Source organism: Cuculus canorus, chromosome 1, assembly GCF_017976375.1.
Source record: "Cuculus canorus isolate bCucCan1 chromosome 1, bCucCan1.pri, whole genome shotgun sequence".
Classification (NCBI taxonomy): Eukaryota; Metazoa; Chordata; class Aves; order Cuculiformes; family Cuculidae; genus Cuculus; species Cuculus canorus.
The window spans coordinates 94,387,371-94,406,361 of NC_071401.1; the positions used below are offsets into that span (position 1 = coordinate 94,387,371).

Sequence of the window (18,991 nt, forward strand, 5' to 3'; positions counted from 1 at the left end):
TTTTGTCGTGTGATATCATTGTCACTTATCTCACTTTAAATTAGCATCAAACATAAAACAAATAGCTTTCAAATCAGTGGCAACTTTCAGCCAAAGGTTTCAGCACATTTTAGTTAGTAATCCATAGACCAGTCCTTTGGCATTTAGTGGTACAACTGTTAACATTTTGGAGATGGGAAAATAAAGGAAGAGTGAAAGAAAAGTTGGGGTGAGATTCATCTCACATGAGCAGAGTTATCCAAAAGCTGTGTGTCTCAGGTAATCGTACAGGTTCCCATTGCAGGTAATGAGAGAGAGGGGAAAGTACTTAAGAGGTGGGTTTATCTTACCTCTTTTAAGTCGCTGTTGAAGATAGTTGTATTGGAGGACTAGCTTAGTCTGGACACCTACATTTAAAATTGTTGAAGTTTGAATAAATGCACTTACTAGACAGATAGTGATTTAGTTCCCTGTCTGCAAATGAGTGTCATCACTTCCCTGTTATGAAGTACATGTTGACTATTGCAAATAACCCCAGTGTCAATATAATAGTGACTGTGTCAATGCAATTTGTGTAAAACAGGGCTCCCATCTCATTTCCCATTTCTGTGGTATTTTTTTTCTGTAGAGAATATAGCTGGTGCCCAAAGACAATCAGAACAGAAAAGGTGGGCAAAAAGTGATGTAGTCACCAGATGCATTTTGGCTGACAGAAACTTAAATATCTTGAGTCACAGTTAGACACTTGAGTCAGTAAGTGAGGTACGTCAACTTTCACTTTGAAAACTTCCAACGTCTTGTTTCTGTAAAACCGTGTCCATTGGAAAACAATCCATTCTTAACTGCTATTTTTCCATTAAGTGAAGTTGAAAAAAAATTACACTGCCCCCGAATAAAGCTCTCTCCCGACTTTTCAGCTCCGCCAGCTAGTGAAGAGGATTCATTACTGTGACAGGGAGGAAGGTGGGGTAGAGAGAAATACGTGAAGGGACTAATAGGCTGAACAGGTTGGAGCAGCTGAAGATAGCGTGTGGGGTGTTCTTAAGGAAGAAAAGAGGAGAGAGTGGAAAAACGTTTAGTTGTAACTAGCCCTGAGGGTGAGACTGACAGTGGGTGCCACCGCAGCCCAAAGAAATCTCTTTTATCTGCTTCTGTTAAAATACTCTTTATTAAAGGCAGTAATTTCTGATTTTGGAGAGAGCTGTTCATGTTGTCTTGGAGGGAACGATGCAGCCGGACCAGCCTGCAGCAATCTTTTAGAGGGACAGGGAGCACCCTCTAGTGACCATCACTGTTGAGCTGCTTGAGACTCCCAGGGGTGCTCCAGGCGCTCAGCACCAGCTGGGGAAAGGCTGAAGAGATAAGGACGTGTTCCTCCTTGCTCCGCTGCAGTGCAGGACCTGATAATAAAGGAAATGAGAAGCATGAAACCTTGGAAATGATGCTGGAGGAAAGGGTGCTTTCCATGGGATGTGTTCCATTGTTGCCCCAACGGCCAGGGAGTGATGATTACTATTAATTATGTGGCTTCACAGGGGCTGCTTGCTTTGACGTAGTATTTTGAGTTTTGTGAAAGTAAATTCCCCACTTCATTCACAGTAGCGCCATCCTCCCAGAGTTAACCTCCACATGTCCAGCCAGTGGGCATGAGCCTGCCCCAGAACTGGACCCTATTTTTCTCAGGATGGAGTTTGTCCTGTGCCCTTACAGCTGGTGCTGCATCTAACCTACTTGGGAAGAGGTCCCTTCAGCAGTTTTGAAGGCCTAGGAGTCCTGGGGACAGGGAACGAGCCTCATCACCCTGGAGAGCAGCACCTGAGCAGCTGGCCCCACAGTCTCTTAGGACAGGTTGTGAAACTCCATTCTTCTGAGCACCCCTGTTTGTGACAGCTTACTTTGTGGTGAGAGGAGAGTTTCCCCTTCCGTGAGCAGATTTACTGACTTTTTCTTCAGAGCCAGCTGAAAGCTGTGAATTACAGGGAGGAAGTCTGGCTGAAGGGCTTGCTGAAAACTTGGTAAGAGTGTATTTGGCCGTCACACACCGACCTGAGTATGGCCAAATTGATGCGTGGAGCTACATTTAGACAAAACGCTATGTCTTCTTGAGAGGATTAAGACCTTTACAGGTGTATCTTCATGTGCCATGAAGTAGCATTAATTAGCCTGAATTTCTTAAAAGTCTTCAAAACCTACAATGCAAAGTCTTTTATTGGACTTGAGGTTTTTTTTTTTATTTGTAGCCTGGTTCTGCCTAGAGGAGAACCTGTTTTTTTACCTGTAATGTTGGTAAGAGGAACAGAATGCGCTTTTTCTTGTCTTTTCTCTGTTCTCCTTTTCCTTTTAACACCCTCATCTGCTGACACCGTATGTCAGCATAATGCACAAAAGGAACGTGTCTCCAGCTTGCACAATTATTTAGCCAGAGTTATTTATAATGTAAAGGAATCTGTACAGCTAAAGGGATGAAGGCCATGTTATTAGCAGTACTAATAATATTTTGAAAGTAAAAAGGAAAGAAGCTATCTGTGCAGACTGCTGAACAAGCATTGTCAAAGTAAAAGACATAAAGGCACTAGTGAGGATAGCAGAACGTGCCTCTAGTCTTTGGTCAGCCCAGGCTGAGAGCAGCGTTCCTGGTTTGCCTCCCAGACAGCAAGATAGATTGCAGATCTGCTGAGATAGGGAATATTGTCTGTATTTCCTACATCCAAACACTCTAGCATATATCATATGGAAAAAATCTGAGGACAAGATTGTTTTTTAAAGTTAGTAGTGCTGTTTCAGATAGCATGAGAAATGGACTCTTTGGAAATATTTACATATGTTTAGGTGTGTGCATGCATATTGAACGTATTCCTAGTACATCTAGAAAGTCTGCAACAAGCACTGAAGTCTGACAACTTCTTTTGCATGGTCAGATAAAAGCTTTAGTTCTGTACAGGGCCCTGCTGATTTAAGCAGGCTTATATCAGCATGGATTGAATCCTTTTTTTTCCAGTTTAGAAAGCTCTTCTCTAAAGATGGAGCTCTTTAGTCTTAAAGGTAGAAGGCACTTAAAACAGTGTTTAACCCTGTCTGTATTCAGGAAAGAACTTAAGCACTGCTGTAAATCTAAAGCATGTTCAAAAGCCCTGTTTTGATCAAGAAACTTAAGCAGATGTGTAATGTTAAGCATATGCAGTAGTGTCGTATTGCTCTGTGGCTTCTAGATGGAGGCTTAAATGCTGAAGAAAATTCCAATAGAAGGGACCTCAGACAACTTACCGTGACAATCTTGAGAGAGAAATTAAGGGGCAGAGTGTTAGGTGACTTGTGTGGATTTTCAATACTTTTTTGTGTTTTCCTTCAGTTTGTTGACCAAGCTGCATTTTTTTCAAATTCATACAGCATTCAGACAATAGCAAATAGTTGCCTAGCATAACAAAATCATATTTTCTTTCTATTTAGCCTTAATGGAATGCAGAAAAGAGAAAAGTAGTAGAAGTGTTTGTACTATTTTTCTTTTGCAACTGGATGATGGCGATTTGATTACCCAGTATTTTCCTTTCCTTACAATACCAAGGCTCTATCTTGCAATTTAATCAACATAAATGTCAGCACTCAGAAATCTGCCTGTGGGTATTAGCTTGAAAGTCAAATAAACTTCATTGAATTCTTTGGCACAGAATGTGTGCCAGTTTAAAATGGCAAAATCCTTACTGGGCTGTGGGCTCTGTAAAACTTATATAACAATAATAGAACTCAGCCAAGTCTGATATTGCCTGCCTTATGCTTCCAAAACCCTATATAAATTAAGAGGTTTGTCTGTATGGAGGTAGGCTGGAGAAGAATCATTATTAAAACTTGCTTGTGAATAAATTTGTTAGATCCCAACCACTGGAGAGCTGGAACTGACACTTCAAGCCTCTTAATATATCTGGAAAAAAAACCCCAAAACCCAAAATGTCATGGGCTTAACTGGAGTAGAAGTCACCCAAACGAAACATTATACAGTGCTTTGAAACTTCAAGTAAAAGGTTCTAATCTTTTGGTTGTCTTGCTCATTGTTTGGAGATGAAAAGGGAGGAAATCAACATCCCCATGAAATACAATTACTGTAAATTGCTTTCTTTTCATACAGTTCATAATGAAAATAGGAAAGTTACCAGAAGTTACCTACTCTGCAGAAACACAGTAATTTGGTAGATACAGACTGTGAAAAAACCTTCAGTAGTGCAACACTGGATTTCTGAATGAATCAACTAATGGAGAATATAAACTATATTTATATAGTGCTGACACTGCATTGCTTTGTAGTGACCAGAAGTCATGTTTGCAGTGGAAGAAACCATAGCTCCTTAAAGTGAACTATAAAATTAAGCAGAACTTTTATGTGGGGTTGATCAGGATCCAGAGTAAGGACGAAAAGCAGGGTGTTGGCTCTGCCCTTCTGAGTCTCTCTGTTGGGGTCTGGAGCGTGATGGAGGTTTGCTCAGTCCTTTGGGATGCTGAGGCTTGTGAGGCAGATGGAGATCAGTTGAGATACAGGCCCAACTGGGAGACATCCATCCACTGAGCTTGAAACAGGGACTCCACGGGGACAGCTCTGCCAGATCCCAGTTGCATTGGTCCTGTGTCACTCCACTGTGTCCAGGAATTTCCAGTTCTGTGGTCTCCACAGGGCACCTGGAAACTAGGATTTCCCAGGACCTAATGGGTGGCAGAGCTGTTCTCATTAGCAGGGATAGGTGGACAAGCCTTTTTTCTGTCCTGCCTTGCATGAGATGGAGCAGTGCCTGCAGGACGAATGCTTGAGGGCCAAGCAGGCAGTGCTTAATGTGCTTTGAGTACATCTCTGGAGAAGTGCATGACTGCATTTCACCTTCTTCAAGTCAGGAGAGGCAGGGAACAGTGAATTGTGACTTACTGCTGTCATCGTGTGCCATTTGGAAAAAATACATATCAAATAGCGGCAGTCATCACCCATTAGAGAACAACACTCTGATTTCTTTTCCTAAGGAGCAGGAGAGAAAGGCATTGGGAGAGGGTGAGATCATCTGCCTCCCCTAAATAATGCTATGACAAGCCATCACTATATCATGTTCTTTTTTATCATACCAGAGTCCCTGATCAGAGGGCAGGAACTTATTACAGTGGGAATTATCTACCCAGTGCTGCAGTGCTTTCAAGCAACCTATGTCCACGATTATATGAAGCACTGAGAAATTGTAAACTGGTTATAGTACGACCAGCTTTTAAAAATTACAAGTTTATTTTAAAAAGTAATCCATTCTAACTTATTTTAATTTTTCCTTTAATTTTTGAGGATCTTTTTCTCAAGCTTTTCTCTTCTAGCTGAAAGCTCAGAATCTCTTGACACCAGGAACTGTGTCTTCTACAAACCACGAGACTCATAAAAGCAAGAGGATTGTGCCAGCATTGGATTGTGAGTGGTTCTTTACATGTGAACTTTACACGGACTGATGCTGTGGAAATGCTTTTCCTTTCTTATTCAAATCTTTTTTTTTTAATTTTATTTTTCAGTTCAGCACTCATAAGCCTGGCTCCGGGACAGGGATGGTATTTTGTTTGCACAGCTGGTAGTTTTGGGGTGCACTGTGACTGCCAAGTGCTACAAAATGACAAATAAAAATATACCACTGAATAAAAAATGACTATCATACTCTGACCAGGAAGGGAATTGGCAGTGAAACTATCTCATTTTCAGGCATTGATAGAGCTATGAAGTAAAGGAAGAGTGTGAAAAAATTAAGACTCTTCATGACATTCAGGCGTTTGCTTTTGAAATTTATGTCTTTTGGTGACTTCCTTTCCCCAGTAAGGAAAAGGCATCAAAAAGAAACAACTGTCTCCAATCTACCTTCTTCTTTGAGAAAAAAAAGATGTGCTGGATCAGATAGGCTAGAAAATGTCAATAGTTCAAGAATCCAGGAATTAAGCTAATGGACAAATGTAGATGTGGTGTAAGCGGGGTTAGATTTCATTAACATATTTGGAGTTACACCCACTTATACCAAGTCTGGCTTTGGACCTGAATCAGCAATTCCCCAGTGAATACACTGCATGAAACTAGTGCCTAATTTGGCCCATTTCATCTGACATCTGCATCCTGCCTCAAAGTGGCATGTCACACTTACTGCACATCAGATCACACCTGCCCAGGCAGTCAGAGGCAATTGACTTTTTTGTTAAAAAAAAATAAAAAACCATAAAATTTAGTCACATATCATCAAGAAAAACAACATTGTTTTAGGACTCTTATCTCTTCACTCCCAAATATCCTGTTTCTTCGAGCTGCAGTGGCCAGGACCAATAGAAACCTCTTCCTGCCATTGGCTGACTTCATTTCCCAGAGTTAGCACAATCTCATCCGCTCTAAACAACCTCATCAAAACTTCTTTCTGGTCAGAGCGAAGCAATAATTATTATTAGCAATTATTAGCGATCAATAATCTTGATCACATTATGGCAAGCACTATTAAGGTAAGAAAGGGGTACCTTTTTTGTTGGAATTATTTTCAGTGGTGTGTTCTTTAGTTTCCTTTATCAACCTAGATAAGTTAGAATTGGGCAACACCCCCACTGCCACAATAGAGGACAACAAGATTTCCTTTGTACTGCCTAGTAAATTTCCTTTTTCCTACTCCAACCATCCGCAAGGCTTAAAAACTTCAAACTCGGAAAAAAAATTGGTTTTTTTAAATTCACTGTTCAGTGCTGTGGATTGCATATGCGAAGCCCTTTTATGAGAGCTTCTGAAATTTCTTGTAGGTATCATTCTGACAACTTGGATATGTTTGCGGACTGCCATAAGGGGAGAGGGTGTGCACTGGAAGGAAAGAAAGGGTTCCTAAGACCACTAACTTTTTGAATACTTTTAATTGTTTCTCTCCTTGATGGAGACACAAATATTTGCAAGCGGGAATGAGAGGCACCAGCTTTTGTTTCTCTTTCATGCAGGTGTTAAATATGTGCTTGTCTAGAAAATCATATCCTGATATACGGTACCTTTCTAAATGTTATTTTAATGGTGGCGGCAAGATCTTATGGGCGTGTTCTTTTTCTTATAATTTTTTGGAAAATAAAATTATCTTATTGGCTTATAAATTGATCTCGATGCATGGTTGGGTGTTTTTTTAAGAATGACTTTGCTGAGTTTTTCAGGTTATGTCGCTTAGAAAGTCGAATAAATTTATCTGTCTAGCTATGTATCTAGTTTTTGCTTCTCTGTATGTTGCAACAAAGAGCAGTTACAGATATAGCAATAGCTGTGATTAATTGCAGAAGTATAACTGTAACTAAATGCTTTGTGACAGTGAAACTAATTTTACGTAAAGTGCAAACCAGCACGTACAGTGAGACCTCTGCGGAGTTGTATTATCAGATGTGGGATCAAGGTATTTGTTTTCTTCATGGTATTGTGTATTTCTGTACTTTTCTAATTATGCCAGAGATTTACTAAGACATACGAACAGCAGTGCCTCGCTATTAGCTAAGTGGTGCTGCAGTTTGATTTCTTAGTAACTTTTGCATGAATTTTTATATTTTAAAGATCATTTGGTATTTTTTGTTATAATTTTTGAAACCTGAAAGTCTTGCCTGAGGATAGTGTGATTAAAAAAACTAATGAACTTTCTCTTTTTGCAATCACTGATGCTTTCAGGAGGCTATCTATGCAGACAAAGATCTGAATCTCCTCTGCATTGCTGGCCAGTATCTATTATATGCTAAGTAGCTCCTGCTAAATTCCCTTTGGGTTTGTTCTGCATTTCAGAGCACACAGGACATGACAGGTGCTCTATATGAAAATCTTGAGGCTCAGGGAGCCAAGTTTTGCATTGCTAAAAAAGGGCTATGTGCTGAGATAGTAACACTGGTTTTTGCGTCTATTAATCAGATTGCACTATTGACGTTCATGGGAACTCTTTTCAAGACTGATGTTACAGTGACTTTAGATGTATCCATTTTGAGGAGCTCTTATTATTTCTTTTTGACTTTTGTGTTGACTGAGTTGTTATAGGCTAAATGGTTGTAAACAGTATTTCATCGTTATTTTACCTTCACCTTACAGAGGTGAGAAGACACTGAGTACAGCTGTGCAGTACGCAGCCTGTTAATGCTATACAGACAGCAGAGCCTCTTGAGTGGAAAAACGTATATTTTTGTATCCTCATCTGGAAGCGTGAAATTTGCAGGGGGAAATACTCGCCCCAAAAAAAGGATTTTGGTGCCTAGTGTGCTGAGAAGGCCTTATATTATGAAGCAAGGGTTTTATCTATGCAAGTGCAAAATGTAAAATGACTGGAAAGAAATGACAGGTGCTTTGTACTCTAGCTGCAGGAAATCTACTCTGATATGAAGCTAAACCAGTCCAAAGAGATTCAATTCCTCTTCTATACTGAGTACATAAAGAAGTCATTTAACTGAGAGGTTGACGGAATGAAGAAATTCCATTTGAAGGCCAAATGGGTGTTTGAGCTTTCACTGAACAGTAATGTTTTGCAAATGTTTTGCAATTTCAATATAATAGTCAGTGGTGTCTGCTGACAGTGGGTGACCCAGCTGTCCCAGCATGAGCAACAAGAGCCTGTGGCCAAGGAAGGTAGAAAGCCTTTGTGCTGGGAATTCACTCTCTTCTTTAGGGAAACTGTTGAGTCATTAAATGTCAAAATTGGGTTGCAAATGCCTGTGTATTTGTTCATAACCGGGTAGAAATTGTTCTAAATGTACATGTAAAGGTGGACTTCCAGTAAAACTTTGATTCATCCTTTTGCTATCACAAACCTGCAGACCTGTGGGACACTCAGGGCTACTCATGAGAAATCAGACTGACTTACTGGGGCTAATTGGTGTCTGTGAAGGCAAGCATTTGTGCAAGTTTTCTGGCACTGGGATTGATGTCACAAGTATGGCTTTAGTGGAAGATAGGTCTCATCTCATCCCCTGCCCTCCTTCTTCTGCCTCCTTCCCTTTCTCCCTGTGGCAGGGAAATGTGGTTCACCTCTGGCCACGGCTCTGGTAGGCAGATAGAGTGGCTTCCCATGCACTTCCCTGCCAGCCCAGGGCAGCTCCTGCATTGCTGATATTCTAGGTGGAAGGTTTCTTCAGAGAAAGAGGTGCAGTAATGCCTTCTTCCGAGGCCATGGCATGGAAGGCTTACTGTAACTGTGACCTCTATGCAGTAAGAACAGTCTCTTCCAGGCCAGGGACCTCTCCCTCTGACCAGGAGCGACTCCAGCTCTCATGGAAGGCAGAGTGAGAAAGTGTGGAGAGGAGAGTGGTGGGAGAAGGTATGTGCCTCCACAGACAAGGATTTGGTTTCACTCCTCAGTCAGGAGGCTGATACTTCTAATGCTTTTGCTTCCTTATACCTGATAATGTACATAGCTAATCTCACTGTTAGGCTTTTTGGCATTTGAAGGATAGAAGTTTTTTTTCAAGCTTTTTTCAGCAGTCAGAATTTCAGCAATAAGGTGACATGTCTCCTTCTTGCACAAGTAACACCTGACAGATACATGCCGTAGCACAAAAGTGCAAAGCATTGAAGTGAAGACTATCAAATCAATACAGCATGGCTAATTGTAAGTGTCCCACTAGGTAATGTAAGTACAATTTTAGAAAATATCAAAGGCATCTGTCTTTTTTTGGCATTTTTTTTAACAGAATGGAGCAAAAATTACTTAAGTGTGACCTTGGGATGAAGTAAAAATACTTATCCTGACGGTAATTTTCATTTGCTTTTTTCCATCTCCATTATCCTATAGTGGAGGAAAGAACATTAATTAGAAAATTGCAACTAGAATTATACTTCCTTGCCATGCAGTAAGCCTTGTTATATTTCTTTCCCTGCCTGCCAGTGCAATTATACTTACTCTTAGAAACGGCCTTCAGTAAGTTATCTTGGCTTTACAATGACTAACTGATTATACTTGTGGATATTTCTTTTACTCTAATTTATAAATATGCACATGTCCACTCTTTATTATTGATTTCTAATGTGCTGTTTACATGGGATCTATGATTCCTGGAAGAAAAAGTCTATGTATTTGATAAAGGACAGGAGGATCTTTGTGGTTTCTAGGGCTTGGATATACTGATTGAAGAAGTACATAGTGGCAAGATTTTTTTTTTTTTTTTTTTTTTTTTGGTGAGGAATCTTAATCTGTGCTTCTCTATATAGTATTGCTTTTCTCTCACTTTCTTTTAGAAAATCTAACTCACTCAAATATTTCTGAATCCAAGGAAAACTGGAGACAGTTAAAGAAAAATCTGTTCTTGGTGTATGGAAATGTCTAACTCTTTGCTTAGAGGAGTGCATCTGCACTGAATCCAACAGAACTATTAGAGAAATTTGTCCTTCTGATCCTTGCATTAAAAAATTATAAATATTATTCTCTTTTTGTTCTCGCCTCAGTTAGCAAATAGTATATTCAACTTTAAGCTTGTGAATACTTCCGTTAGCTTTGGTGAAATGACACAATCCTTTTAAAGCTAAGCAGACACTTGAGTGCACCAGTGAATCAGAAGCAAAAACAGCAAAAGTGTCTTGAACCACTTAGCCTGATCTTGCATTCTTTAATTCAAAGTTTTCACCAATTTCATGAAGCTTTTGTTCTAATAAAGGCAGTAGAATCAGACCTACCATTATTTCCAGATAAAAGAATATTTCTGATTCAAATGCAAAACAACAATTTCAAGGAACAAATAGTCATATAAGAGAAGATATTTTGAGAATTTTTTGTTGTTTCACTTTTAATCAGCTGTCATTTAATTCAATCTGGTTCCTGTCAACACATGCCGAAGTGAAGTCAAATATAAGGATTTTGCTTTCCAGTACTAAGGCCCCAGGCAAGGAACAACAGCTGAAAAATGTGTTTAGTTGACTGTCTGAATTCGGTGTTTTGTTTGTTTTTTTCTTGACAACAACTATATTATCTCTTAACAAAATATTTTTCAGCAAGTTCCAAGAGCTACAAGAGGGCTTTCAGAAATAATGTTAAAAGAATCAAGTGCTCTTGGAGAATGACTTGCTGAAAGATAAATACAGAAGTAGTTTTGAAAAATGTGAATGCCAGAAGGTAGTATTTATTTTCCAAGTGGCAGTTTATAAATTCCGTAAAATTATATAATGCTGTTTACTCAAAAAGAAGTTCCTAAACAGTTTCTAAATCAAGCCAACAGAATTAATTTGAAAATAGCAAAGTAGAGAAAGGATAAAATAAAAATTGGATTTGTATCACTTGTATTATCAGTTTTAGCAAAGTGATACAGTAGCAAGTATCACTCATAATACCAAATCTTGTCAAGTTCACAAAAATCTTTTCATTGATGGCAATATCGTTTCTATCACATTCATCATTAGCTATTTAAAAACTAATTTCTTTTGATAAGTGATTATACAATAAATAAATACTAGCAGGTTTTCTCATTGTCGGTAACAAAAAGCCAATGGTCTGACAAAGTGACATGTTCTGCTAATCATCCTGCTGTCCTTAATGTGTACGATGTGTGTATGACAGAAGAAATATTGACTCTATTCAAAAAACTAACAGCAATACAGAAACTTCGAAGTGCTTATATTAAAAAGTTATCAATACTTTCATTAAAGGATCGATGTGTCTGTATGGTTTAAAGGTTTAGGTTGGGTAGTTCTGTGTCCCTCAAATTATTCTGAACTCCCACTTAAAAGGAGGATTGTATAATCCTGTAAACATCACAGTGAACAGAGGGAGAAGTAGCTTCAGGAAATGTGGTGAGGTTCAGGTTGCAAATCTGTACTGCAAGGAAGTTATCCCTCTCCTTGGCATGCATTGTTAGGCATCAGGTTGCTGGTTTTTACTATGCACATAGTCATCTGGTTAGAAACATTAGATATTGCATTCAGGAAAGGGATATGAATTGCCAATATATAAATAATAATAGTAATGGCTTTTAGTAACTATGGTGTAGAAACTGGTGATTACCACTTCTGGTAATTATCATGTCATAAATTGAATTTGTTTCAAAGTAAAAGGAAAAAAAAAAGACAATTATTGACATAAAAATGTTATTGGGCATTTAAAGGTAAAAAAGAATCATGAGTAATTGCAATTTTTTAAAGCTAAGGTTAAGGACACACCTAGTGATCATCCACATACAATTGGTCAAGCAACTGGTCTTTCAGAAGGGTGGATTTTAGAAATCAATGAGTGGGAGGAATGCATTAGATATAATGTCTCCCTTCACTTGCAATGTATATTTATTCAAAGTATATATCTCAACTGATGAGGGGGAAATGGTGTCATTAGGCTGGCATAAACTTTTCACACTAGGAGAAGATGTGACTTGCTTAGTTAAATGTATGTGTTGCCAGTGCAAGCAGTGCCTGATAGATGAGAAGGAAATACAAGAAAAAATTACAAGGACTGGGTATATGCAAATACGTGCAGGAAGGGGTGGTAAATAACTATTCAAGGAAAGTGGCAGAACTCTTTAAAATTACCTACCTCACTTAAGAGAGATGAGAGAAGGATACAGAGAAACAGGGCTATAACTTGGAAAAAAGCCACAGGAGACTGGAAATTATATTTGTGCTGAGAGAAACAAGTAGCGGCATATTGATTCTAAATGGAAGACTTTGCATAACTGCAATGCTAGCCTGTAAGATACTTTTTAAACCTCAATCTTTAGAGTTGAAAAACATCTTTTTTTAGACAATATGTTTATTATCCTCGATAAACAGTAAAATGCTGCCACAGCAATTACCTTGATGATAAAGAGTTTGTAGACAGATACTTCCTGCATTCATTTCCTACCCAAATAAGTTGCCAAAATCAGGGACTACCAATACAGGAAATGCTTTCAATAGGAACTTCCTATCTGTTAATATTTAATTCACTGAAAAGATCTAAGCCCTTCTCGTTTGATATAAATGTAATGTTCTACCTGTTACTATATAAATAGTTAAACCACAATACAACCTATATATTTGTGTAAAAAATTAAGACCAATTCTTTTTTATTGGACTATGAAATATCAGGTGTTTTCTCCACAATGGTGGGAAAAGTGTCCCTGCAATTTACAATACTGCAAATCAGGGTGCTTAAAATACATTGTCATTCCATCAGATGAAGAGCAAGCAACCTCCCTCCAACTTTTTTGTTGCCTGCATCCTTTTCTTATTGGTATGCATCACCAAATAAAATATGCGTTTCACTAGCTGTTGAGGTGGATTTCTCCAACAAATAGTTCAGAGTATGCTCTAGATATGTTAAAAAGTCCACGCCATCTCTTGCAATCTGCAGTGATGTATATATTCAACAGAAGAGACTGTACAGAGAAATAAAACCATGACTAATCTGTGTATTTGAAATTCTGCTAGGAAAAAGAGACACCTAGAGCAAAAGAAGAGTAAACAAAGGCAGAAAAACTCCATTGTTAATCATAACTTCATGGTAATTGCTTTTAGGCACATGAATAGAATAAATGAAGATTTAGGAAACCTGAAATGAAATTGGCCACAAGGAAGTCAAAAGGATTTGACCAATGACTTGACGAGGCCAAGCTTTCACCGAAATTAATAAGGTGCTCAGCCCAAATTTTGTGCATCGTTTTGTCAGTGATTCCCCTGGAGTCATTCTAGGTTTCTGTCACAGTGTCTGTGATTGGTATCTTGGCTTTACCCCAATGAGCTGAGCAGTCCTTTGTAATTGTGGCTTCATATATATTGTGCCTTTTCATCTTTGAAGAATAAACCCAGTTTCAATTATCTCCTCAAACTACTGTGGGAAAGGCAGTTTCTTAAGTTCATGTTGTGGTCTAACAGCCTGGGAATCTGAGGTTGGATTTACAGACTAGTTCAGAGATCATGGTGACCGTATCACTTGGAGCATTGGCTATCAACAGAGGAGCTGGTCCTGTGGGGACCTGACTCAAAAGCCCAGTTAAATGCAGACGGTTTCTGCAAGCTGAAGTTTTTTGACAAGTAATCTCTGCAAGGCCATGGATGAAGAAGCTCTAGGAAGTTTCCTCTTGGCTTTGGCTTCACAAGGGTGTTGGGGAAATACATGTTTCTTCCTGAAAGCAATGTTTCTGGGATGTGGTTAGCCAGCTCTTATCTACTTGCATACATTTTTATTATTGTTAGTCTTTGGCATATTCACATCAGCTTCCCTCATGCGTAAGGTATTCCCTTGGAAGTGCTCAAAATTCTTGCTTTTTACTAATCAGATCAACTCACTAAAGCTGTGGCCAGGGACATTTTTCACATTTTTCCATACAACCATTACCTATTAAAAAATTTTCCTGCGATTTGTCATCAAGTCACAGTTACATGTACCATTTGCATGGAATTCAGAATCTGATTGTTTAGTCTGCGTAAAGGGGGGAAAAAAGAGTAGGATCCTGTGCCTTTAATGTTGTTTATAACGGTTGGACAGAGCTTGTCAGGTGAAGGTTAATTGCTCTCCAGTTAAAGCAGTTCTCTGCACAGATGGGTTATCAGGGCTGAACACTCGTTACAAGATTAATCTCATTTCCGACAACACTTCCCTTTCCTTCAACTGATTTTTGCTCAGCCATTGGACCCGTCACCAGCCGTTAAAAGAAGGGTGGGTTACCTCTGGGATATTAATGCTGGTGTGCAGTGAAACAATGCAAAATGTGTGTCATATCGGTAGGGAACATCTTTAGGAGACAGCACATTTCAGTGCTGTTCTGAAGGTCGAGATTCATAAACAACAGAAACAATCAGGAACATTTGTATTAACCCTCTTAATGAACACAAACTCTAAACAAATCATCCATAGACTCCTTTTTATCATGTCCATTCTCTTCTAAATGTGATATTTAGTTCCAAATGATTATTTTTGCTGAAAATTTAGTCAACAAAATAGACACTCGGGAGATCTGGAATCTCCTTCTGTCCAAAGAACTGACTGATGGACATGGCCACTTCAGTTAATGCTTGTTTCAGTGAAAGGAAATACATCATGGTGGCCATTTGAAGAAATTCAAACTTTGGGAGTTTTCTGTTGAGCTGTACAGCAAACCTGTTGAATTTTCCTATTTCTCTAAGCTGGAGTATATCAGAAGTGGATCCGCTGTATTCAGTGGGCTACAGAGGTGTAAGATGGATGTAAAGTGAGAGGAGAACTGGGCACATCATGTTCTTATTGCCTTGCTAGCCAAGACTGCAGTAGATCTGTCAGTTCAGGGTGAACCTGAACAGTTGGATGGAGTGAGTTCAAGGAGGCTAGGCATGAACACAAAAGACTCGCTTGGAGTTTTGGGTTTATTTCAGGAGTTCTGATACAACCAAAATAACACAACTTGGCAAAAGTCTCTGGCTGCCAAGTTTCTTCCATGCAGCTTTGGTCAGTAAATTCCAAAACACTAAACAAATATTCAAGGCAAACAACTGCGTAGCTCTTATGTTTCCTCAGAGTTTCCTGTCCTGGCTCTGGATCAGCATGATCATGTTGATGATGCTGAGTCTCTCCATTGACTTCAGTGAACTTTGAATTGGGCTGGGTTGCCTCAGCCAAAAAAACAAGCTCTGTGGAGGGTCGCAGGCAGCACAGTATTCATTGAATGGTCTTTGTGGATGCGGTCCATCAAACCATACAGTTGTGTGCTGAAGTAAAAGCATGTGAGCTGTTCCACTGATGTTTTAGATTAAGAGTGTGCAAATGTGCCTCATCATGCTGCGCTCTGCAATGGTGAGGTGACAGCCTCCACTTTCTGTTTATTTAACTAACAAGACAAATACAGCACATTTGATACACCTGTAAAGACAGAACTGTCTGCACATGTACAGCATGAGACAGGTTAAGTATTGAAGAAACTTAAGTCCAGAGAGACAGAAAATCATTTTATTTCTTCTAATTTGGAGGGAAAATATAGGAAAAGGATACAGAAAAACAGATCATTGTCCTTATCCGATAGAAAAACAGCAAAAAAGGTATCTTTGTTCCTATGTATGTGGTTCCTACATAGTGAGAAGAATAAATTTGTATGTGTTGTTATAACACTGGTTGAGAAACAGTTATTATCCTGAAAATGTTTTTTAATGTTTTATAAAAAAAATAGAAAAACTAAAAAAAAGTAACATTTTTTTTGTTAGAAAATCCTCTACAAACTTCTATCAACTTCTTAATTTTCTTTTTTTCTTTTAATCATCAGAGTAGTCTAATGACTTCACTGCTGAGTTCTTAGGTTTTTTTCTTAAATACTGGTGAGGTTAAAAATAAAATTTCCTTTGATTTAGAATGCCCAAGTTTTAAGGAAATGTAGTCACTACAGTTACAAAGCTGAAATGAAAGGTAGACAGGAATTTAACCTCTGGATGTCATACTCTGGAGGAGTATGCCTTCAGAGCCAAAGAAATTAAAGTAAGTGAATACCATTACTGGTTCTGGTTCTAGTTCTAGTTCTAGTTCTAGTTCTAGTTCTAATGACTGGTTCCTGGATAAAACAAGTGCATAGTTAATCTTTGCAATCCCAACTAAATAATTGATACTTTATGCTAAAGGAGGCAAGTTTAGCAGAAAGTCTTCAAGTAGACAAGTTTGAAATTTAAAATAAAAACACCCTTGGGTTAGGTTGTTAAAACTCTGCTTAGAGCCTTGAATAAAGATCTTGATTTTCCAAGGTGCTGATCAACTTGAGAGTTCCCACTATCTCTGCTCTGTAAAACTTTGGGTGGATTTTTGAAGATGGACTGCTTACCCACAACTGGAAAGTGTTGTTACATACTTACCTGCTTTCACCAATGTGAAAAAAACCCTACTTAGTCAATATTAGCTTTCCAAAAGAAGTAAGGAACATTGAAAGCAATTAGAACTTTTTTTTTCCTATGAAAAGACATTTTTTAGTAACAATGTACTTAAAAGTGGAAGAAAGACAGTCACGTAGGAGACTGATTTGGGCAAAGTGGCTTTGCCGTACTCTGCTTTCTTGTACCTTCCTCCTAACCAGCTGAACTCCTAGAAAAGTGAAGTTTTGTAAAACTTTTGTATTTTACTTCCCACTTTTAATATACAGAAGCTGGTTTTATTTTGCAAAGTAGTAATCTTTCCCTTCTAAACTCTTTAGACTTTTCATTTGATGGGATTACAGTAGGTTTTTATACTCATGGTGTCAGTGACCTCTTTTCAGACATAAACCTGCTACAATGATTGCTACTCATGCAATGCTTTTGCATTTTGTTTTCTCACTTAAGATGTGAAGCTTTAGTTCCAAACATTCAAAATGGGATAGCTATGAACTATGAATTGCAAAGCTGCTTCGTGTGCAAGTGTGCAGATAGAGACAACTACAGCGTTTCTTTTAAAAACATATGTTTAAATAGATGTTAAAAATATTTTGAAGTAAAGCTCAATCCATAAAATGTAGGTGTAAATTATTGACTTTTAACTCATTATGCATAAATTCTTTCTCTGTAATGGTGCCCGGATCCTTTCCAATTAGCAAGAATTAGTTGTATTCAGATTAACATTTTTTTCCACCATCACAAACCTAATCTAACCTTTTGGAACCCAGACCAGACCAAGTACAATTCCAAATACATTCCTCTTCTGAGCTTGGGCCTTCATAGTGATGTTTTCCACTTTCATAGAGGTTTTATTTGGCCTCAATCTCTGTCAGTCTGAGCCTTGGAGAATGCAATTTTTGCCAACTGTCACAATTTTTATCAGGAGTCTTGGGATATTTAGTGGTTTTCTTAAAGGAATGTTTCTTAAATTATATAAAAACTTGAATTCTTCAGTTTTCATTGACAAAAGACTCTCTAGTACTAAAAAAATCTACCTTAAAGGCTTAAAAGCCAGGAGGCAGACCCAAAGCACATTGCTTTTATGTACTCCCTATTTCTAAGGCCTGACTTAAAAACTTTTGAGCACTTCATGTAACAGGGCTGAACTCATCACAGGGCAGAGATACTGCAGAGGTACTCAAACCACCTGGATGTTGTTTACCTGCTTCTTCAGGGGCCGCATGTGATGTTTGTACTTCTTAGATCTTGGTTTCAACTTATGTGCAGAGGTAGATTTCAAACAAAGCAAGTACCTTTTCTAAGGGTCTGTTGCACTCAGTAACCTGGAATTTTAGCATATGTTTCTTAATTAATAAAAATAATGACTCAGACACATTTCTGGTCATGTTTATAACTTGTAAGCTAGGATTCAAATGGATTCTTGCCATTAGATATCCAATATTAAGTTTTTGTCCTGAAGCTTTAAAGAAATAAAGCCGGGAATCTAACCTATTGGAGAAATAATTTTTCTGTATAGTAACTGAGAAAAGCTTCAGCTAATTTTTTTAATAGCCAATGCTTGTAATATCACAAGTAAGGATAATGCATCTCTATATATGTTAGTAGCAATTTTCTCTCCAAATATTGCAATTTATGGGGCTTGAAGCAAGTTTTATGACACTGGAGAGGCTCATTTAAGGCGGCTGGTAGGTTGCTTGAGAAAGGTCAGCATTAAAAATGTGTTTGTGAGCCCCAGGCACTGTTCACCTCTTTTTCCTGGCTTCTCTTCTGTTACTTTCCTTAGTGAAAAGAGAAAGACTCAGAGAAATTCAAAAGGTTGAATAAAGGGACAAGGGAAAATGTTGCAAAAGGTTCTACGTTAAAGTTTCAGGGTGGAAGTAGAGAACAGTGGGAGACAATATTGAAATTAAGGTGACAATAAGAAATGTTTTAATTTTGTCAGTAAAAAATATCCAGAATTCAGGAGATGATGACATGAGCGCAGAATCATGGAATTTCAAGGAATAATATATGTTATATTGTTCATCTTCTTCTCTTCCTTTTAAGCCTTTAAATTCACAATATTTTAGCTGAAATCAAAACTAGCAATCTTAGGTTTTTGTCTCACTCTAGAATTTACGTTCAAAAGTACCTACTGTTCAGTAAGATCATGAAAGTTAGCAACTACCATTGCTGAAAAGGAAGCCTGACTCAAAATTAACTCTTTTATAATCTTAGTTAGATAAGATAAAGTAAGTAGGATTGGGATGAACCTGAAAA

General features: G+C 38.2%; 1 protein-coding gene across 5 annotated transcripts in view; it reads left to right on the forward strand.

Moving 5' to 3' along the window:
• ERG (ETS transcription factor ERG) overlaps positions 1–18,991 on the forward strand; it is a 144,476-nt gene that overhangs the window by 75,259 nt on the left and 50,226 nt on the right. Inside the window, exon 1 of one of the 5 annotated variants that reach the window (XM_009560865.2) lies at positions 6,305–6,462. The exons of 2 other annotated variants lie outside the window; for them this stretch is intronic. In XM_009560865.2, coding sequence (XP_009559160.1) covers positions 6,445–6,462 — 18 coding nt within the window. In that variant the 5' untranslated portion in view covers positions 6,305–6,444. Of the gene's footprint in view, positions 1–6,304; positions 6,463–6,618; positions 6,747–7,355; positions 7,377–18,991 lie in introns of those variants that run through there. 2 more of the 5 variants (XM_054076563.1, XM_054076570.1) reach the window with 2 other exon arrangements.